Source organism: Belonocnema kinseyi, chromosome 10 (assembly GCF_010883055.1).
Source record: "Belonocnema kinseyi isolate 2016_QV_RU_SX_M_011 chromosome 10, B_treatae_v1, whole genome shotgun sequence".
Lineage (NCBI taxonomy): Eukaryota > Metazoa > Arthropoda > Insecta > Hymenoptera > Cynipidae > Belonocnema > Belonocnema kinseyi.
The window spans coordinates 111,071,107-111,095,364 of NC_046666.1; the positions used below are offsets into that span (position 1 = coordinate 111,071,107).

At 35.2% G+C, this 24,258-nt stretch overlaps 1 protein-coding gene across 2 annotated transcripts in view; it reads right to left on the bottom strand.

Annotated features, from left to right (window-relative positions):
- Positions 1–4,724: 4,724 nt before the first annotated feature.
- The window catches only part of LOC117181539 (cleavage and polyadenylation specificity factor 73), a 58,459-nt gene continuing 38,925 nt past the window's right edge, over positions 4,725–24,258 (bottom strand). For both annotated transcript variants that reach the window (XM_033374334.1, XM_033374332.1), the window contains one exon: positions 4,725–6,888. In XM_033374334.1, coding sequence (XP_033230225.1) covers positions 5,185–6,888 — 1,704 coding nt within the window. In that variant the 3' untranslated portion in view covers positions 4,725–5,184. The remainder of the gene's footprint in view (positions 6,889–24,258) is intronic.

Sequence of the window (24,258 nt, forward strand, 5' to 3'; positions counted from 1 at the left end):
TCGACCTAAAAGGAGAGTATGTTGAAAAATAAAACCGACTTTGACCAAAAAAACGTCTCCGTGTTTCATTTTTCAGGGACTTATCAGACTGCCTAGTATGTTCTTATTATGGGTTTTATGAAGTGGTTTTTAATGGATATATTTGCAATTATAGTATTTAATCTTTTAACGGCCAAACCTTGATCCTGTAAAATAGAAATTCTGAAAAAAATTCCGGAACAATGTATAGTCGTTTTTCTGATCGATTGCGGCAAAACATTGGTTTATTTTTTTTTACGACTTTATCGGTTTCTATTGAGTACACTATTACTCCGAACAACCTTACGAGATGCAGAATAGTCCACTTTTATATAATTCTTGCATTGATTTTCTATCAAGTAGTTCATACACTCAACTCCCGGTTTAAGAACGGTTTCCGGGACAGTCTGAAATTAGCCTTGTTCCTCAATCGGGGTATTCCAAACGTAAACAGTTATGGCGTATGAACCATTTCTGTTGGATTTTTCTCCGTAAAAAAACTGTTTTTTTTTAAATTTTGTCCATTTTGTCCATTAAATTAAATAATAATTTTAACTTAGATCTTAATAAACGTTATCTACGAAAAATGTTTCAAAGCAAAACATAACAAAAAAACCTTATATTAATAAATGATATGCATTTAATTTGTCCGAGATAAAGGTAAACTAAATATTAAACTGAATCGAGGAGTATATTTTTCCGTTAAATGTCAAAATAATGTTTTTCTTGTTGACTTACTCAAAACGTTCGCGGCCTCTGTCTCTCGTTTTGTTAAACCATTCTATCTGAGCAGCCTCCAAAACCATATTATGACTTGTTTTTGACGAATTCTTGTTCTGGCATTAATAATTTTTAACCTTATGGTTCCAATCAGCTTCGTGAGTTAACAATTTTCTGTACGTGAGGCCATAGATACCATATTTCTGTGAAATGTTTTGTTTTGAGGTTCCTACTTTCACTTGACCTGCAAGTTCATTCTCTTTGAACGACAAACACCGTCTCAGTGGCTCATGCCGACGGCTGTTGCAATTATCCGCTGAGGCTACTGCCCACTTTTATCACTCCGCTACTGGTGGTGACGCATGAGTGCCAACCGTCTCTCGACACCGCGAGCTGCCAAACTGTGTTGACCAGAAGTTCTAGGAATACGTAAGCCAGGGCCCTTCAATCGGGAGTTGAGTTCATAAGAAACCATGTGAAAACCCACAGTTATATCCCAGCCTATCTCACGTCATATTTGAGACAGGAATTCATAAAGGATCTCATATGAAAGATTTGAATTCAAACTATCCGCTGTCTTTTGTCAAGTAGTCCAGTCCATCTAGCCCACTTTACCCTCGATTCCTGCGTAAAATAGTAGTAACTTGAAAATTTAATAGATGGTTCTTAATATCATCTTATAAGATACATTTTTAAAGTAACAGCTGAAAATATATGCCCCCCCCCCCCACCCAATGGCGTTGAAATAGCGAAATTCATGTTCTTTTCATATAATCAAATATTGTCTGCACAAAAAGAACGAATCGCACAACGAAAAGTTGTGACTAAATGTTGTAAAACATAAAATTCTCTATATTATTACGCAATTAAAAAGAAAACTATATTATTTTACTTGCAAATTGATTATTAAGTGAGATTCTCCTTAAAAATTAATTAATCAATTCCACGGCAAGAAATACATTTTTTGGAATGAGAATACTCGATAATGATACTATCATTATAGAACAATGTTCACTAATTTTTTAAATCACATCGATATTGTTGTTTCTTAAATATTACATTGTTATTAAAGAAAATTCCCTTTTTTTGTTATTGATGCGACCGACAACCCAGCAATTGCACATGGGGTTTCGCCACTGGAGTTAATACTCAAGCGTTTATATTTGATACAACAACCAAACATTAAAAAAAATCAAGTTGCAAATATTTTTCATTTTGAAACTAAGGGCAACTCGTCAAATGACCGTATTTCCGTGAAAAAGTACACAGCGCATTGTAATTGCGTATATCGAGTGCATGTACTTTTAAAGAAATTTTGACGTTGAGTTCAATTTTTTATAACAATTAGAAATAGAGAATGTAATTTTTTTAAAACATTTTATATCTCAGCTTATAATTAACATTAAGAGTTCAAATTTATGGAAGTGATAAAACTGCCTTCAGCCTTTCCACGTATTTCAAAGTGAAATCGACCTCTCCGCAGAGCGTTAATGCCGCACGTCCGAGGGCGCTGGGGATGGATATCGATTTTTCGCTTTACTTTGTTCGCACGGAAACGCTATGGCTACTTCGAACTCGCTCGAGCAGTCATATCTACAAAAGTACTCGATGAAAATTGTTGACTCTTTCTTTAATTTAATAGAGCGCATCGAGAGGAAAAATAATCTTCACTCGAATATGCGCTAATGCAATTTTTAATCGTATTACAGTACAAGTTCGATAACTTTCCAACTTCGGGGTTGTAGGAGCGGAAAATTCCAAGAATTGCGGACTTATTAGATTCCCCCTCTAGTAGCACGATATTAGGTGCGCGCACGCGTAAATAATGGGCGCAAATCATTAGCAAAATAGCACACGTAGTGGGAGAACCACAATTAGTGTGCGTGCTGTACTTGTGATGACGTTTTAAGGGGAGTGTAAACTGATCGGACGGGAAGTTATCGGACTTCTACTGTACTTGCAATTGAAACTTGCAACTATATTTTTTAAATGAATGTTTATTAAAAATGTTGAAACAACGTTTGCGAAAGATCGCAAACGTACGTTGCAAATTGTTTGCAGTATTACAAATCTCGCACTAGACCATTTCATCAATGTTTAATTAACCGGGTTTCTGAATAAATCACAAGAAAATCAATACCGACCTTGCGAATCAAGTCACTGTATGGTCAAAAAATTACCTTGTACAAAGATGCAGCAGTAACCAATACCTCAAAAAGAGCGCGGTTATCAGAACCCGTGTAGCTCGACAACTTCTGGGAAAGACGCAAATATACACTATCGACACAAACGTACTTTGCATTGTGAAATTACCTAACGCACTTTTGCATTCCATCGGTTGTCAAAGTTATTACATTCAATTGGTAGCTATGTAAAATAAAAAGAGGCGAAAAAATGAAAGAATTTGTGCCGATGTATTATTTTACCGAGAAATTGTCATGAAAAAAGCTACGGCGAGGTGACGAAGTGAGCAAACAATTCGCAACGCACATTGGCGATGATACGCAAACGTTTCAACATTTCTTATAAACATTCATTGAATAATAATGTAGTTGCAATTTTCAATTTCAAACAATACGATTAAGAATTCGCATTAGCACATATTCGAGTAAAGATTATTTTTTCTCTCGATGCGGTCTATTAAATTAAAAAAAGAATCATCAATTTTCATCGAGTCGTTTCGTAGATATGACTGCTCGAGCGAGTTTGAAGTCGCCACAGCGTTTCCGTGCGAGCGACGAAAAGCGAGAAATCGCTATCCCCTTCCCAGCGACCTCAGACGTGCGGCATTGACGCTCCGCGAAGAGGTCACTTTCACTTGCCTTGTCCCTCGCTATAAGGTTTCAAATCGAATGTCTCGGGGATATATGGAAAGGCTGAAGGCAGTTTTATGACCTCCACCAATTTGAACGGAGCTTTATTAATTAGAAGCGGAGATATAAATTGTTTAAAGAAATTGAATTCTGCGCTCCTAATTATTATGAACAATTGAATTCGGAGTCAACATTTCTTTAAAAATACATGCACTCGATATACGAAATTACAATGAGCTTGACGCTCGCAGCAATAACAAAAAAGGGGGTTTTCTTAATTAACAATGTAATATTTATGAAACACCAATATCGATGTGATTAAAAAAATGAGTGAACATTGTTCAATAATGAAGGTATCATTATCGGGTATTCACATTCCAAACAATTTATTTCTTGCCGTTGAATTAATTAATGAATTTTGAAGGAGAATCTTACTTGGTAATCAATTTGCATGTAAAATAATGATGTTTTTATTGGATCGCGTAATAATATAGAGAATTTTATGTTTAACAACATTGACAAACAATTATTCGTTGTGCGATTCCTTCTTTATGTGGAAACCATAATTAAATGCCAAAAAAAAACACGAATTTCGCCATTTGAACGCCATTTTGGTGGGGGGGGGGGCACAGCTTTTCAGCTGTTACTTTTTACAGATATCTTATAATATGTTATGAAGAACCATCTACTAGTCAACGAAGCCCCAAGTTACCGTAAATCGAATTCTCTCTTATGTATTTAAACTTGTATTTGAGTAACAAAGATAGTACTTTGTTTCTATTATATTACAATAAAACATTCACGTGTTCACATACTATTTATACGAATTATTACATATAAAAAATACAGCAATGTCTGAGGTATTTAACTTGCAACCGCTGTTAGCCTGAATAAGACTACAAGCCCTACCCTTAGACTTTTCATTTTTTTAAAGTATATTTATCATGAGAGAAGAATGATGTACCAAACTCGTACTGAAACAACTATGGAATATTTTGCAATACTTAAAAATCAGATAATTTTTTATTTAATATTAATTTAAAAGTAACGTCTTGTTAAGGAGTTTCTATGTTGGACCGCCTCTTCAATCGCTCATCCTGTAAAATATAGTTCCCGGGAGCTAGGTTTCTTTCTTCGTGCACGATCAAACATACGTTAATAAATTGCTATAAGTATGCTTACATTAGGGTTTTTATTTTGCTCGATAGTTTTAAACATAAACAAGACTCGTTCTCACGATGTAATGTACATTGTACCCGAAAAATGTTAATTTTGTAAAACTATCGCAAAACATTATCGGGTCTTTGAAAATACTTTGATTTGATAAAAAAATCTAGTTTTATCCACTCGAAACTATAACAAGGTCAGAAGTGAATTTCTTAAACATAGAAGACATAAATGTAATAAAATGAAATTTGAATTTAGGATCGGTTTTGGGGCTGGCGGTGTCCGGAGCCACGCCAACTTGAGGCTGACGTCGGATGTAAATGCCATTGTTTCGTTACATCTGAATAAGCACCACACACCTCCTTGCAGCTTTCGACCCTGCTACTCCTCATACACATCCCCGCGGCGCGGCGTCAATTTTCGGAATGTCTGAATCTGAGAGGCCTGAATACCGCGTTCACTTTATTTACACTTTCTCAGACGGAGGGGCTAAAGATCGATGTAATTTTGTAACAGCAGTTTGCACTATCTGTCTAAGCGTGTCGTCCTCTTTACTAGTTACTTCGAGGTTTATCAAATCTATGTGCGCCTTCTTCCCATCTACTGTTACATAAAGTTTTTCACCTTTAAATATTTTAGGCACAGAATCTTCGCCAAACATTTCTTGAAGTAATTCGATGAGACATTCCTTGAAGTGCATTCTGTCCATTTTCGTTGGAGCAGGAAGAGTTTTTGGAAGTTGTTCCATCATTTCAGTTTGCAGTAAGGCAGTAAGTACAGAATCCGCATACATGTCATTGACAGGTGTTGCAATCCATTCCAAAGTCACTATTTTCCCCTCGATTGTAACATCAATGCTCTTAAAGACACGCAGCCTCTTGTCATCGAGAAGCTCCAGGTTTCCAGATATCTGAGCAAGTAAATGCCTCAGCAGTGGCAAAGAAGCAGAGAAGTGAACGCTCTGTCGCTGTATAACTTGGCTCATACTCATATCAGTATACTTGGACAAGTCGCAGGGAGCTAACATGTGATAATTAAAGTTTCTCTTGACCAATACACCAGACAACTTTTGCCCTGCCGTGGGAGTTTCCATGGCTAATGTTCCCATGACTTTGGCCGTTTTTTCGCCCCTGAAGTATAACTCGACAGCCACAGTGTTTCTAGGATTATGAATCTCCATGACTGTACTTGGATCATCTTCATATTCCCGTTGTAGTGCAGCTTTCAATCGTCCCATTTCATTTTGTTCACCATGAACTAGAATTACATGTGGTGGTTTTAGAATTCGTACAAACTCCGAAGTTTGCTGGTAATCGGTGTGGGCTGAGAACGAAATGTAATCTACTGACATCTTCAAAGGCAACTTTTGTCCGGACATTGTAGTAATTTCCTCCGGTTCAGACAGGATAGTTTTAGCCAAAGTACCTTCGACGCAATAACCAGCAATGATCACCCCATTCTTAGAGTCCGTGCACCACGACTCGAAGAGCTCACGCGAAAGTCCACTCTGCATCATTCCAGGTGATGCCATCACTACGCAAGGACCAATGTCATCAAAGTGATCTATACCTTTTAAATTGGATATGTGTTTAAATACAAACGGATTGTTTATAGCGATCTGTCTGCGAATCTTGTCATTCATTGCATTCACATAGGTTTGATATACCGCCATACATTTTTTTGCTAAAGAAGAAGCATAGTAGATGGGTATTTCTTGTAGCTCGGGATGCTGACTCCAGTATTCATCTAAAATAAGTAATAATTCCTGCGCTCTGCCAAGAGCAAACACGGGTATCAAACACCGACCACCCCTCGTGACAATCTCATTTACTAAGTTAGTAAACCTTCCTTCGCGATCTTCACGTTTCTCATGAATGTGAGTTCCATAAGTAGATTCTGTTATTAAAACATCTGGATGAACATTCGGAATCTCAGCAGCCATCAAATGCCTATCCTCTTGACGACTAAAATCTCCAGTATACAGAATTTTTACTCCAGCTATTTCAATCATGAACATAGCGGCGCCCAAAACATGACCTGCATTGTAAGCCCAAAATTTGATTCCAAATACATCTTTTTCTTCGTGAAAATTGATTGTTTCTATTTTATCCATGCTCGCTTCTAAATCTGATTCTGAGTACAACATCTGCTCGGTAGCTATATTGCTCACCTAAAAATAAGGTATGTTAATTAAATTTAGTATTATAATCATTCTTTAATTTAATATATTTCGTCCGCCAACCATAAAACCGTAAGAAAAAAGTTTTTACGTCGGTGTCTTTCGTCTATTTCGCGTCGTCGTCCTCGTCCTTATACCGGATAACTTTCAAAATACTAGCAGGATTGGAATGTATTTTGGCACACAGTTTGAGGGACCAAAAAGAAAGATCGAGTCAGTTAACTAGCCATTTTTGATGAAAGTTAAAAAAGTTCGAACTTTTTCAAAAATATTGAGACCATTTTTTTCAATATTTGAAAATTCTATCGACAGCCATTTATAGTAAACAAGAATATGAACAATTTATCACCATGGCTTGTTTTGATAAAATAAACATGACTAAAGTTATAGAATTTTCCAAATAAAAAAAACCAAACGAAAATGGGCATTTTAAGCCAAACTCTACAAGATTATCGAAGTAAATTTTTCAGTATTTAAAAAAAAATTGAAAATGCTAATTTTGATCGCACAAAAAATAATTATTACATTCTTGTCCATAATAAGAAGCTATTAGTTTTATGCGAAAAATGTATTTAGTAGATTTGATCAAATGTCGACGTTTCGTGGCCCCCTGAACCAGAAAAAAAGTTTTTACGTCGGTATCTGTCTATCTGTCCGGCGTCGTCATTATTTTCGTCATCTGCATACCGGATAAAATTTCGAAAGACTAGTCCGATTGGATTGTGCTTTTTTACACAGTTTGAGGAACCATACAGAAAGATTGAGTTCGTTAACCAGCCATTTTTGATAAAAATTCAAAAAATTAGAACTACACATTTGATTAGATCTACACATTTGTTATGAATAACTTTTAGACAAAACGAGTAGATTTGTTTTAATCCTAAAAGACAAGATTAGAAATGTAAAAATTATAAAAACAAGGCAATAAGAATAAGTGTGTTTCAATTTGAATGCATATTATAAATTGTAACGATATAAATTTATTTAAATGATACATGTTTCAGTGTAGCTGAAAAAAATACATTATTTTGCAATATCTGAATAAGCAGTCCCAAGCAGAAATACATACAAAATGTATTATATAAGATATGAAAATGTTGTGCATAATGTAGAAAAGTATACATGATGGGCTAAATTGAGTGAGAAGCACGAGATACGTGCGAGAACAAATTGTTGTGCGCCCTAGGTGTGCTCAAACTTGTGAGCAAAACTTTTTTAACAAAAGAGAATTTATAATTATAAAATTACAGTGGTGGATGTTATGAACTTCAATATAAAAAGTTCCGTGCACGAATGTGGGATTGGAGTGAATGTGGGAGTTTTTTCATACACGGGTTGTTGGCGGTATATTTGAATCATGAATAAACCAGCACTCAAAAACCTTTCGCAGCTTTCGAAGTTATTCCACGAAAATCTAAGAAAACCCCACTACAATTTAGCTGAAAAAGTGGCGACAAATTTCTGACACACAGTTTGACCTTCTTACTAATACTGCATGCATATGACCAACCATTCCTGGCCAAACCATTGCCCACTCTAATGTATAGTTGACGAAATATTTCAATTTTAAATCCAGCCATCAAAAAGATTCCTGTTTGGGGTTATAAATTACTTCAATAAAATAACAAAATAAATAAAATATTAGTAATTTAACTACTTCCACGGGCAGAACAATTCTCAAATTCATATTATACTATGGAATCAGAAAAAATCAACCGTATGTTTAGTCGACTGAAAGAGAGTGATGTGATACAATGACGATGAACCTGTAATGTTCATTGAAATTGCGTGACCATGAGTATGAACACAGTACGAACTAAAGATAAGTCGCCCGAAAATAACACAGAAATCTCTCGTTCGTCGAGATCAGTTGCATACTGAATACTGACTGTGCGTGTACAACGCGCGCAAACAAAACCTACACGAGAGCACACGCGTTACTGCAGCAAAAACTCTGACAATACTAATAGCTAGCACTGCTGTCATGGATCTATTCGCGGCTCCCTTAATTCTCCCGTGTGTTGATAATTCATATTTACTTGAAAATCTTAAATTGCGATAAAAAGTTCAATACTCTAAGAAAAACGGACTAAAGTGACAGCGACGACGGATATATGGCTCCTCTCGAGATTATTGTCAAGGCATAAAGTGCAATAAACTACTCAATCCTCCCAAAATCTCGAGAAAAGTGTACGACAACTCACAATGCTTTCATATTGTGGAGGGAAGAAGAACACCTCAAATCTTTTTCGGAGAATACTTGCATATCATACTTCAGTAAAAAATCAAAAATCTTGAAACCATCGAGTCTTTGGGTGACTTACTCCAGGCTTAAGTGTACCATGAACATGTACGAAGAAGTTGATTTGAGGAGCTAAATGGAGCTTAAAGTATTTCTTGAACAAAATTCAAAAGGTTTACACAATAAAAAATTGAAAATATAGATGTGACAATCGCCAAACTTAAAGTATCGTATTCTGATCCTGCTATGAGACACTGCTAGAAGGCGCTGCGGTTTTCCCTCACCACGTCGTTTGTTTTTGTTTTTTAATTCAACAGTTAAGTTGATAAATTTCAGCGAACTCATTTGATCGAAAATTTAACCATGAAACCCCGACCGCTTCCAAATTTCAAACAGAAGCAGAAAATTACAAACAGCACGAACGTGCTGTTTGGATTCTCGGCGCGTTCCTAAACTTTAAAACGTGTTTTAAAATCATTTTTTTGCAACTTGTGTACACGAGTACGTGAAAACTATTTAACCCATCGACTTGATTCAAATTTCATTTTGTAGAGTATTGAAAACCGTTCCATATGAACAACAGATTTATGCAACTTTAATTGTTATTCATAAATCAAACAAAGCAAAAATTATTACAATTTTGAGAAAATTTCATTTTTGGGTTCAAAAGATGAAAAATAACTTTATTTTTGGTTTCCACTGGGTAATTGAGGTTCATATAGAGTAAAAAAGCATATAAAATAAAAAAACAGCTTCTGTTTCAGTTGTGAATTACGGACGCTATCCTATATACAATGGAACCAATTCATCAGCGACACGCTTCAATTAACTTTGGATCACTCCGCCATTTTTTAACTTTTTTAAGTTTTTAAAAAATATTGTTTAAAAGTTGCCTCAAATATATCTAACAAATAAACTGGCTATGCCACTTCACTTTCGTAAAAGAAATATCCCCAGAAAACACCTTTTTTCTAGCTTCACACCAGACAACCCCCTTAATTTTGAAGTGTTGTGTATTAGATGGTCCATCCACGCTTCGTGAAAAATCAGATCATTTTCCTATAGATAGACAAATCGGTTTGAAGTGAATTGAAGCCACGAAAAACCTACATTTACTAGCTCTTGCCAATGCAAATTGAGAAATGATAGGATAGAAACATTTTTTATTTTTGTTTTTAAAGTATCGACCAAAATTTCTATTTTCCATGAAGCATCGAAAAATGGTACGCTATTTATACTATACATATATTTTGATATATTTAATCTAATTTACAGTTCATTCAATGCCATTTGCAAATGTTACTAAAAGTTTAAAACAAATACTACTTCAGACTTAAAAATATGCTTTTATTATTTTATTGTTAGTTCTTTATAAAACACAATTTTAGTATAAAAACCAAAAAAATAATTAGAAATTCATAAATAATTATTCTAATATTTGAGAGTAAGTTGAGTCACGTGTCGATCTTGTCGAAAGGGGAAAAATGAGACCCTGACCGGACGTATTTGGGTTGTAGAGAGAATGTCGGTTTTTAGTGTTTTGATTTTCTTTTCATGAAACAGTATAATTGAGTTTCAAGGGGGACAAAGTAAATTGAATCTCACAGGGTTATTACAATTGAATAAGAGAAAACTGCAAATTGTGTCAAAATAATATAAAATGATATTTTCTCTGTAAAATATTGACGTTTTACAGGTTATTAGTGTTTACTGACTCCGGATTCTGAACTATACAAATAGAGATTTTAGGAACGTTAAGCTCCGGCCACTTGCCAGTATGTTTCCCAATGCCAAAGTAAAAATCTAAATTTTGTTTCGGAATATTTCATATTTTCTTCCTCTAGGGGCTGTAAAACCTTGTAATTGGCGGGTAGGCTTAAGCGTGTGGGACATAGGGGTAAAACGGACCTCGGCCTGCATGCGTGTGGTTATGGATGAGAGGACCCTATAAACCGGCCCTCCTGGGTGATTTGGAAAAGATTCCTATAAACGAACTCTCTCCTGATATGCATGATTATAGTATGATAGAAGGGTGAAAGATTCCAGTTAAAAAGGGCCATCTGGATCTCTTTGTCAAAGTCCTTCCCGGACCGATCTCCAGGTTTTGGAATCGGCACGGGAATGACCTGCGGCCCGCACAGCGAACAAGAAACCGCCCTCAGCTGGTATCGTAGCCTGCGAAAGGGTATTCACTGAGTGTCACGCTCAATGCGACCCCCACCCTCCAAGCCATGGCTGTATAGTGATCTTGATCGTGGCACCTGGGGGTTACGAAGGTGTCCTAACGGCCTCTCGGGGACACCGGACGATCTCTCCAAGTAATTAGGCTTACCCCGGCATGCGGGGCTCTGAAGTGGCGGACCTTTTATTTCCCTAGCTACTCGTGGGAACCAAAATGGATCACGCAAATTTAATCTCAAGAGAAGAATGAGAAAGAGAGTTGACAGAGGGAGAAAAGGGGTTGGGTGCTAACGGGTTTAAAATAACCCTTTCCTCTCAATCTGCCTCTCGGGTAGGCCAAACTCAGGATACGGCTGTGTCCAGCACCTTATGCGGAACCGTCCACTCGGGCTGTTCGCAGGGAAGTGTTTTATCACCCCTGCTATGGTGCTCTTCGGAGTAATGCAGCAAGCACTAAGAATAGTAGATTCATAGTGCAAGAGGACTGGACTATCAGTCAATCAGAGCAAGACGGATGCAGTTGCATTCATCAGAAGGTATAAGTGGGGAACCACGAGCACCTTGAAACTGGCTGGTGATGGAAATAGCACCTGGAAAACAAGTGCAAGAAGCTAGTAGCGAATCTCTGGTTCTGTAGGAGAGCCAAAGGGAAAAGCTGGGTCTTGAAACTAGAGACACTTATAAGGATATACACAACGATCCTGAGACCCAGACTAACCTATGCGGCGGCGGTCTGGTGGAGCAGGGTCGAACTGTCCACTGTGAAGTCTAGACTGGAAAGTATCAGAGGACTGATTCTGAGAGTCATCACTGGTGCCTCGAAGTCGACACCCACGATGGCTCTGGGGGCACTAATAGGCTTGAAGACCCTCCATCTTATCTCCAACGCCGTGGCTGCGTGGGCGGCCTGGATATTAAATATGGTAAACGATAGCAATATCTCGATAGTATTGCGGATACCAATCGACTTTGCGAGGAGGCCAACACTAAGCATACTGAGGGACAAAATGTCCACTCGTCGCTACCTCTTCGACAAGAATTTTATTGCTTATATCAATTTTTTAATGTTTAGACGATTTAGTCCAAAATTTTCGTCAGTGCTCAATACACGCGAAACAAAAAATCTGAAATGCATTAAACCAAAAATTATCTGCAACGTGCTATAACTCGAATTGTAGTATTCTATTTTATCAATTTATAAATAAACTTTCTTTTAAATTATAAACATATTGATGTATACAAACGTTCTTTAATGCTTTTTATTTAATCTGTCAAATTTTAAACACGATATATCAATTCGTGTGGACACAGTGAGCACCAAACAAAAAAATGAAACTAATTTTGCATATTTACTTTCTCTCGAATAATTTTTTCATAATTATTATTCAAACTAAATATACAAACGAAATTTATTGTCTTATTTCCTAAATTCCAAACTTTAAGAGCGATATATTATTGCCTTTGGACATGGTGAACAACAAACAAAAATGTTCATAACTGGAGACTGGTTAGGTCACGTGGTCACTGAAGAGCATGCCCTTAAAGCTCTTACATCTGAAAACTTTACTCCCAGGCAAGACTCGAGTTGCCTTTAAGATCTTCTTAAGGTTACCGATAAAAATTGGGTCAGGCTAATCTGGGTTCCCGGCCATGAAGATAATGAGAAAGCAAATGCATTGGCTAAGATAGGAGCTTTCGGACGAGCATGCTAGATATTAGAAGCGAACAAAAAAATAGTGCATTCTAAGAATTTCATATCTGGTACATGTATCAAGAGGAATAATGAATTCTTGAACATGGAAAGGAAGTAGATTAATGTCGTAGAAGGGATGCTTACTGGACTCAGAAACAAATACCTGGGGGATAATTCTCTTCAACCAGAAGACTTTCATGACATCTCCTGCTAATCAGTGAACGCTCTTATCGTAAAGACTGACCTATGGGAGATGGCTACATTCTAGGGTATAGTATAATAGGCTTTAACTCAGTGTTATGGCCAGTTATTGCCCTACTACTAGAGTCGGTTGTGGGGAATGATCAGTGTAAGATCTACTGGAATCTCTCACTCTTCACAACTCAACGTAACAATGACACAAAGCCTGATACTGTCCTGTAAGATCTGAAGACCACGATAATTTACGGCAAAGGAGGAGGAAAAACGGGCAAAATAAAGCTCTTCTCATCGAGCTGAGCAGGCAGTACCAAGATAACAAAGCTTCATTTCTTAGCCAACTGTAATTAATTTGCATAGCGCTTAGGAATTAGTATCGATTTTTTCAGTGTTAGATTCCCCCGGCTTTTTTCCTAGGATAAGAAATATTTTGTCTTCAAAATCTGGGAAATGATGATATTTTGTGTTTTTTTTTAAACAAATGTTGATATTGCTAACAACGTGCGTGTATATTTCGAGGTTATGTGTGTTACAATTCTCCCGAGCGTTACTTCCAAGCTACACAATATGTTTGGCCGAAAACTTTGAAATTAAAAATAATTATAGTAACTAATCTCCAGTTATGATATTTTATAGCATCTCCGAATTCAGTCTTTAAAAATGTTCATTTTTGTGGAAAAAAGCCGGGCGAACTGTACCCGACTGACCACACGACGAAGTATCACATATCCTTAACGTCCTTCCAGGACCACCTCCGCATCAACGGAACTCCATGTCTTTTACGACTGCCCCTTTACGCTCTTACGGGGGATAATCCGATCGCCATTGCCTTGTCACTACCTGACTATCTTCAACGAAGCGTGTAAGTGGCAATAAAGGTCAATATTTTAATCGGTTTGTTTTATTGTCTTCACCTTACTTTCGGCATTCTATTTTCCTATTTCCCTCCTCGGAATTAACCCCGTAATATCTGGCGCCATAAACAAAATCCCACACTTTTCCTCTCTTTAAATGCTAAACCTGTCAAGAAAAAGGGAGACATATTCTAAAACTTAAATAAACTCTGGCTTCAAAGCAAAATTTACTTTCGACTCTACTCATGACTCTTATATCTGAAACCATAATTTATGCCGGATTATTTATGTGATTCTTATACATGATTTACCATGATTTATGACTGATTATTTATGTGATTCGTATTGATGATTTACCATGATTTACTATTAGCGCATTCATTTATCCTGCACTTGTGTACTCCAAGAGCACTTCCTTCGCCCCTTCTTACTTCTTCCTCCTCACTCCGACCTGCTTCGGTGCAGATCGGAGTGCACTAGTGCAGGATAACCGAATACGCTGTATGACTTGTGCCTGATTATTTGTGCGATCTGTATTGTTGATTTTTCATGAATTATGCCTAATAATTTTACGTGATTCATGGTGAGATGATATTTGTGATATATTTTTGGTGATATGTGACATTTTCTTTAATTTACTCGCAAAAGTTTACCGGATACATTCTCGCGATATATAAAAAAAAAGATAACCTTAATTACACAAGAAAACAAAAATGTAGTGTCTAAAAGGGAATAAACTAGAAAAATAATAAACTAGTCAAAAGAAAATCCAAAACATACATTTTTGAAAATCAAAACCAAAAATGTGAAAGTGAAAGGAAGGGCAAAAAAACCTGGAAAGAAAACCACGTCGAATATCGACTCCCCTTAAATATTTCAATCGCCCGATTTATCGAAATGTTGAAGCGCGCAAATAAGTTCGCACGTGCAGCGAGCAATACCCGCGACCCGCGCTCAGGTGACGCGACGTATCTTCATAACAAAGGGTCGCAGAGCCAAAATAAACACATTTTCGAACTCTGTGATACTTTAATATCAAATTAAAATCTTAATTAGAATACATTATAAATATCGAAAGATTCTCATCAAGAAGAAAATCAAACGTGGGGACCTATTATAGAAACTTAGATAGGGTGTCACATTATTACAAAATCAATAAAAATACCTCAAATTAAATAGAATTTGTTCATTTGAAAAGTCATTGAATAAACACATAGGGTGTCTTACAAATATGAACTTTAACGCGAATAAAGAGTAAATCGGACTCAGGTCAGGGAAGATAAAAAATAAAATACCTAACCCAACAATACAGAAAATCAACCACGATAACCTAGATTTGGAAGGTGCCGCCGCACTTCCACATCGAAACACCGATCCGGATAACGAATTACAACCAAGTAGGAGAGCAATCCCAAAAATATTAAATAGATCAATGGGCCGCGGTAGAGGTTTCAGTAGAAAACCCACTGAAACTCCATTAAATAACGATAGATCAAACCAAAATAGATAAAATCAAGGAATAAAGGAAACCGTTTGCATACAAAACAGAAACAGATTGGAAAAACGCATCCGAACCAATAATGAGACTTTTGATTTCGATTCCTTTCTGGAAAACAACACGCGTTTCATTTTAGAAACTGATGAGCTTTTAGAAGGCAGAGTTTAACGAATTCATGAACCGTCAAAAGAAAAGATTTTTTAAAGAAAGGGAAAGAAGGGCAAACAATTTAGGGCTTAGACGAGAACCGCTAGCAAATAGCTCTTTTGAACGAAGAAAGAAAATAATACAACCAAATATTAGAAAAAATAGAACCGAACAATCTCACAAGAACCTCGTCAAATTTCTTACAATGATATTGAAAACCAAAGCTGAATAAGAAATAATAATTTAAAATTACGAGATACCGACTACAGTGAACCTTTAGAAGACAGAAATGAATCAAACCAAAACAGAACACGTAAGCTCTCGACAACAAATAACAAGTCAAACAGACTTTTACGAATACACGTTAACAACTTGGCACAGATTACGAATCAGAGAATTACATAAATAATCAAACAATTCAAGCAACTTATTTTACTTTCAGCATGATACAAACGTTGTTTCAAATTATGAGCAATTGGCCAATAAAATTTCGAAATAACAAAGAAGACAGTCCCGCGAAATTTCTTGAAGAAATAAAAAGATTCAAAAGAGTTTATAAAATAAACGATCGCGATATTCTAGAAAATTTAGACGCATTATTAATAGAAGATGCTAAAGATTGGTTTTCGATCAATAAAAATTCTTTGAGAACATTATCAGACTCTTTCAAAGATTTCAAAAATGCGTATATCGCCGAACAATTCTCAGAAGAAATTAAACAAACAATTAAACTTTTCAAAAAAAAAAAAAAAAAACCCAAGACATCCACTTATACTTAACTGAAATTATAATTTTTTTTAGTAAATTACACCCTAGAAAAAGTCATAAATGGGAACTACGTAGAGTTTATGAAAACCTCAGAATTGAATATAAAATTTATATTAAAAGAAACGATTTTGGAACTTTTGAAGACTTAGAAGACCTGGGCAAAGAGTAGGAAACTGAGCTAGCCAAATCAAATATTAGAGGTCAAGTTTTACAAATTACAGAACCAAAAACTGAAGAAAAAAAGAACAAAAGCGTAATAAAGGTAACGGGGATCAAAATGATTCATAAAATAATGCAGAATTTAGGGAAAATAAAAATGATCGAAATGATAACCAAACCGGAAACCAAAATAATCAAGGTAAAAAACAATACAAAAATCGATTTCCATTTTCACCATGTGGATTTCCATTCCCACTTTTTTCAAATAAATATCAACAATATTTGAGACCTAGATTTCAATCAAACTTCCAACCTGGATTCAAAAACAATAGACCGAGATAACCATTCAATCCTTACAAACATATGTTACCAGCGTTTAACCAAATTACATTAGGCTTAATTGAAGGTCAAAACAACCCAATGATCGAATTCTCAACAGAAAAAGCGGAAAATTGTTCAGGAAATAATGATAATAATAAAAATAAACAAAATTCTCAAAACGCAAATTACGGAAATAAAAACAAAAACGGGATAATAATTCTAATATGGATTAGCAAAATAAATTCCGATTCATATAAAACTCAGAAATTAAATTCGCGCACAGACGATAAAATAAACAACAGTAATTGTTATCATTGTAGATTATCTGGTCATTTTAAAAGAGAATGCTCATACTATGAGTACAACCAGAGAAACTCGAAGGGCGGAAATTAGCATAGGAAATTTCTCAACCTATTACCGAAACGCCAGAAATATTTAATTCGAATAAACATGAAATAACGGAGACACGTTTTCATTTGACGACATAGTTCAAAAATTAAATATATTTCGAATTTTAGTCGATAATGGTGCCACACATTCATACGCTGGCAAGGAATTGCTGGAAAAATCCATAATTCAACATCTTCAATTTTTAAACTCATCTCGCGAAAATTGATAGTTTCGAACGGCGAAACAGTCGATATAATTTGTCTGATAGTAATCCCAATTATGATCGGTAATCTCAGGATGTAATGCTCAGGATTGTCCCAAGACTTAAATCAGTAGGTATTTTAGGAACGGACATACTAAAAGCCCTACGGATGACCCTAAGCTATGGCTCAGAAACTTGGTGGTTCCCACGGAGTCCTTTCACCTGCTATCTAATGGAAGCATTTCCAAACTCGCTACCCCTCCCTATAACGGAAAACAAAATAGAAATTAAACCGGACATTAACGTCAAAAGTACTAGAGAGAATAAAAATAGTAGTTCAAGGTTACAAGACAACGAAATCCCCCTAGCAACTACCAAATCTAACCAATCCCCAAAAATACAAAACTCCCAAATCCCAGCAACAAATCCTACGAAGGATATCCCTGGCTTAATAAGCATCCCAACGAGCCACAAATTCCAAACCTCAGAGAGCATCCATGGGTTAATTTTAAAAATAAAGCGATCAAGCTAAATAATATTTCAGATAGATTAGCAAAAAGGAACGAACAAGATAATTGTTCACCAGAAGTTTTTGAAGGTATTGTTGAGCTTAACAAAAGCGAAAAATCCCAATTAGAAAAACTTCTCGAAAATAAAATTAAAATTTATTCAGGAAAACAACATCGAGCAACTCATTTAACAAAGCTTAAAATTGATGTGCAGGGACAGAATCCAATTAAACAGCGATATTACCATGTGAGCCCAAAAATCAAAGAAATAATTCATCAAACAGTTCATAAATTATTAAAACAAGATAGAATAGAACCCTCTTGTTCAGACTGGTGGTACCCTATCGTTGTGATAAAAAAACCTGGGCAAAATTATAAATTCTGTTTAGATTTTAGAAATTTTATTAATATTACACAAAAAACATCTACCCAATCCCACTCATGACAGAAATATTGGACACTTTAAGATCAGCAAAATTCATTTCAAAAATTGATTTAAAACTAGCTTATTTACAAATTCCATTAGAAGAAATTTCAAAACTAATAAAAGCATTCACAGTACCTGGAAAGGGCATGCACCAATTTAAAAGAATGCCATTTGATTTAACAAATTCTCCCGCCACTTTACAAAGCATGATGAATAGAATTATCACTCTAGACTTAAAACCAAACGTTTTTTTGTTATTTAGATGACTATTATAGTAACTCAAAATTTTGATGATCATTTAAAGTACTTGAATATTGTATTAAATCAAATAAATTAAGCAAATTTAACGATCAGCCCGGACAAATGCGAGTTCGGCTGATTAGAGATTAAATATTTAGGTTTTAAAGTTAACGACAAAGGACACAAGGTTGGAAGCCGTATTTACGCAAACAATCGACGATGTAAATTACGTAATCGCTTACGCGATTAGTTTAAAGTAATTACGGACCGCTTAGCATTAAAGTGGCTTCAAAACCTAAAAACCCCCACTGGCCGATTAGACGGGTGGGCATTAGAGTTACTAGAATATGACTACAAAGTCATATGTCGTAAAGGTATTTCAAATTTCGTCCCTAATGCTCTGTCGAGATCAACAGAATCAGAAAAAAACATAGTATTTGCATTAGCTTGTAGCGTAGAAAACCCGAAAGCATACTTAGAAGACAAAACAGACGACTGATACTCTACCAAAATCCGACAAGTTAGAAAAAGACCCGAAGAACACGAAAAATGGCGAATCAGAGATTCACAACTCTATTTTCTTAGAACTGACCCACTCAAATCTACTCTATTACCAGACTCAAACATTTGGAAATTAGTCGTATCCAAAAGACTTAGAGCTCAAGTTTTACGGGAAAATTACGACGAAACCCAAGCAGGACATTTAGGCTCAGAGAAAAATTATGCGAAAATTTCCGAACATTGCTTTTGGTCAGGGGTATATTCGGACGTGATCAAATACGTAAAAAATTGCCAGACTTGCCAAAGAGTAAAACCAAGTAACCAAAGTAAGATAAGACACACGGGAAAAAGGGCAATGGAAGAACCATGGACCATGGTAGCAGTTGATGTCATGGGTCCACTACCAAGTTCTAAAAAGAGAAATAATCAATACATTTCAGTGTCCGTAGAACTTTTTTTATACAAAAAGGTTCGAAATAATTCCAATTAAAAAAGCTAACGGGATTACAATTGAGTCACAATTTCACAGACGTGTTATTTCGCGTTGAAGAATAACTACGATTCTCCACACCTATAATGGCAGGGAATTTGTAAATAAAAATTTAAGAAACTTCACCGAAAAATTCGGTATCAGGCAAACACTAAAACGCCAAAAAACGACCCTCAGGCAAATCCGACAGAACGTTATAATAGACCAATCAAACAAATAATCAAGACTTACATCGATAACGATCAGTCTACCTGGGACGAACATATAGACGATTTGCAGTTCAGGATAAATACTAGCAAGAACTCGTCCACCCAATTTACACCAGCATTTTTTAATTTAGGTCGCGAATTAAAAACAATTCAGTCACTTCGAAAAAACATTGAAAATGATAGCGAAATAGAGTTTCAAAGCGTCGATAAATGGACAAATGGACTAAGAAGGCTACAAATTATAAAGGCGGAAGTTCAGAAAAATGTAGACCAATTAAATGAAAGAACAGCTTCGAATTCTAATTTAGGAAGAAAATCAGTAGAATTTAAAATGGGAGACAGGGTCTTAATAAGAGTAACCAAACTGTCAAACTAAGCAGATAAAAAGGCAGGCAAACTATGTAACTAATATGAAGGTCCTTTTATTATTAATAAAAAGGTTTTCCCAACTATATTTGAATTAAAAAACCTTAAAGGAAAAAGTATAGGTGAATGGAACGTAAATGATTTTAAATTAGAAAACGCTAGTGCAGATACTTGACAATAGAAGCATTAAATACTAATGAACTTATGTTAGGATATTTATACTCAAAAAATGGCAAAATGGCAAGGGATCAATAGCATTAATAACAACAGCTGGCTCAAAACTCAAAAACTGACTCAATAAAACCTCAATAATGTGACTCATTAGAACTTAAGAACAAAATTATACGGAATGGAACTTTACCTCTCAGAAAAAAGAAAATACCAAAGTACTAACAGCAAAACGCATAACTTAAAATCTTATAGCAGGAAATAAACTACTCCGTGTATTTGTTAATAAAATAAATTACACAGCTTAAATTGTATTGAACATTTTTATAAGTTAATAAAACAAAAGTGACGCAACTAAAAAAAAAAAGAGACTTAAAGGATAATCGACTCCAAAAACACGAAATTTACACGACAATCGACTAAACGGACAAGTTTTTCGTTTCTCTTTTTATACTTGTTTCAAAAAGAAGATAATCATTAAGGAGGATCAGATGCGGAAAACATTGAGAGAACAGGAACTTCCAGCAAAAAACTAGGGACCATTGTTAAGAACTACGATAACAATTCCCCGAAAAATTAATAGTGGAATTAGTCCATATATAATATAATCATTTTTTTAACGAAAAATGATTTAAATTTAGCAAAACTATACAACTCCAGGCTCAAATAGAGATATTTACTCATAACAAAACTGAAGCATAAATAATGACGAGAATTAAAACTATTAGGGCAAAACCTCAGAGGAGGCTCTATGAATTATCAAATTTGATATAAATCCTTTTTCTTTTCGAGACTGTATCAGAACTGGAAAGCGACATTAAGGAAAATGTCAGGTATATACCGGACCCCCGCGGGGGAGAGGGGTGTAAGAGAACTGTCACTATCGAATAGAGCAGCGATTCCCAAACTAGTGCCGCCGGCAGGGGGATGCCCCTTTCATTGTTATGAACTTGCAATAACTGAAATTATAAAGACTTAGCTCAATTAAATTTTAATTGGTTGAATGAATTTTGTAATATAATTTAAAGAAAATGAAAACAAAGTTTTTGAAAATCGGTTAATATCCGAACTAATAAATGAAATATTTACAAATCTTGTGAATGCAACAAAAGTGCGATAACTCTTGAAGTTATTATCCGATCTTCTTCTACCTTTTTTTAACGTTTATTTGATAATCTAACAAATCTAACGGAACTTATTAAAATTCTATTGATTAATATTTAACCAACTTTTCATTTTTCTCAACCGGCTCTAATTCTCTAACAACGAAAAGGTCAGCGAAGCAAGCAATCAAGCACGAACGACTAGCGTCCAGTGTCTCACTTGGGTTCCAGTATTTTTAAAAAATTTGAGGGTGGGGCCCCTGCCGCTCCCCAGAAAGTGCATAAAAAGTTTGGGAATCGCTGGAATAGAGCTCGTACGGCCCTGCACGAAAGGGTTGCTGGGGCGCATCCGAGATGAGCCGGAACCCTCCGACGAGTCCCGAAATTATGGGCGACGGAACGTCACGTCGTCAGTCTCTGCTCGTTCGCTCGATCGTTAACGGTTCTCCAGCTAGTGCTAGAGAGTGCTTTCACCTTCCCGTCCTGGGGTCGATTCCGAAGAAAGATCTCTGGCCTCTTATCGTCCTTCCAGGACCACCTCCGCAACCAGGAAACTCCATGTCTTTTACGACTGTCCCTTTACGCTCTTACTGGGGATGACCCGAACGCCAGTGCCTTGTGTCTAACTGACTGTCCTCATTCAATTTCCCTATTTCCTCCTCGGCATTATCCCTGTAATACTTTTTACTCCTTTATACTTTTACTTGTTAATCAGTTCAGGATGGCCGTAGGTCGGGAAAAATCAGGAAAATGTCAGGGATTTTGAAAAAAAAATTGGCAAGTTCTTGTTACAAGCTTAAGATTCTGGTTTTTGAATTGTAATGGATAGGAAAAATTACAAATTGGTCAGCGAAAAATTAGAAAATTTTCCATATGAAATTTTGTGGTAACCCTGATATAATATTCTTGTTAGTAATTTATTTGCCTTGAATTTCTATTTCCGCTTCTTTTTTTGCAGTTGCTTTCTCCAAAAGCTAATCTTTTTAGTTATATATTTTATTACTTGGTAGAAAAATTGAACAATGTTGTTAGTCATCATTTCTATTTTTAAATTCAACTGTTTCGTAGATATTTTTTTTTGTTTTAAATTTATATTTTGGTATTGAAAAGTTAACTAAAATATTTTTTGGATACAACACTTTTGTTGTGGTTGAAAAATTCTCTTTTTAGTTTAAACGTCCATTTGTTTTAGTAGAAAATGCATCTTTCTTGCATGAAAATGCAACTGTTTAGTTGAAAACTCAATAATTCTCTTAAAAAGTCATTCTTTTTGGTTAAAAATTCAACTATTGCATACCAAATCGACTTTTTCATCAAAATTCATATTTTGGTGTTGAAAGGATAACTGAAATCTTCTTTAAATGAAAATTGAACTCTTTTTTTGTAATTTCTTTCAATTCGATAGATTCAGCAATTTAATTTATAATTTTCTTTGAACCACTGTTAATAAATCGTTTTTCTGAAGATTTATATTTTTTGTTCAGATCAAAATAATTTTTTAAACTCAAAATGCAACTCTTTTGCTTTTTAATTTGATCGTTTTACGTGGAAAATTCTCGTTTTTTGGTAGAAAAATAATCTTCTTGGTTTGAAATTGTATCTTGTTTGGATAATAATGGAACATTATCGTCTAAAATTTTTTTTGTTTGTTTTGTTTGAAATTCATATTTTCTGGCTACAAATTCTTCTTTTGCACAGAATGTTCATTTTTGGCTTAAAGGATCAACAATTTAGATCACTTTTTTTCTCCTTTTGGCCAGAAAATCTCTATTTTTTAAGGTTTGTCTTTTTTGTTTGAATTTTCTTTATTAATTTCATCTTTTTAGGTTCAAATTTCAACTAATACGCTCTTTTTGTAGAATTCAACTTTTCGAGATGAAAGTTCAACTATTTTATTGGAAATGTAATTATTTCGTAGAAAATTGAAGAATTTGGTTCAAAAGTCATTTTTTTTATTAAAAATAAATTAATAGATTTTAAAATTCTTATCTGAAACACTGTTTTATTCCGTTGATAAAGGGTCATAAGTTGAAAATATTACAAGATTAAAATGCTGATATTTGAACGTTAACGGTCAGGAATAATCGGGGAAATTTGACATAAAGTTTTCGGCCAACCTATCTAAATTTTCGGTTAAATATATGTCCAATAATCTTTTTAAACGTGGTTTCATAAATATCAATTTGAATTATCACAGGTGACGAAAAACAGAATAAGGTGGTTTTAAGTATTAATGACGCTCGAGATGAAGAACTTCAAAGTTCATCTACCAATTTTACGACTAAAAAATTTTCTACGCCAGCTCATAAAACTATCAAAGCAAAGATCCGAAATCTAGAAAGTGCGCTTAATTTTGAGCAGTCCCATGTATCGCCCCAACTTTTCTTTTCTCTTACGATCGGAGGAGAAACAATAATGAAACACATCCAACAGGCGGCAGAAAGCATGTGTCGTAAATGTGTAGCTCCTGCTTGCAAAAGTTAAAACAGACACATAGAAAAATGTCATGTGTACCTCGCATTTCCTCTAAAGCTTGTAATTTTTTAGGGTTTAAAGGTTTAAAGATTCATAACTACAGTGTGTCCCATATTTGTAGGGCCACCCCATTTTTTAAGGATAATTTTTTTTCTATTGAAACAAAATGCACCAAATATTTTGAGTGGATAAATGAGTCGAATTAACGATTTTTTCCTAA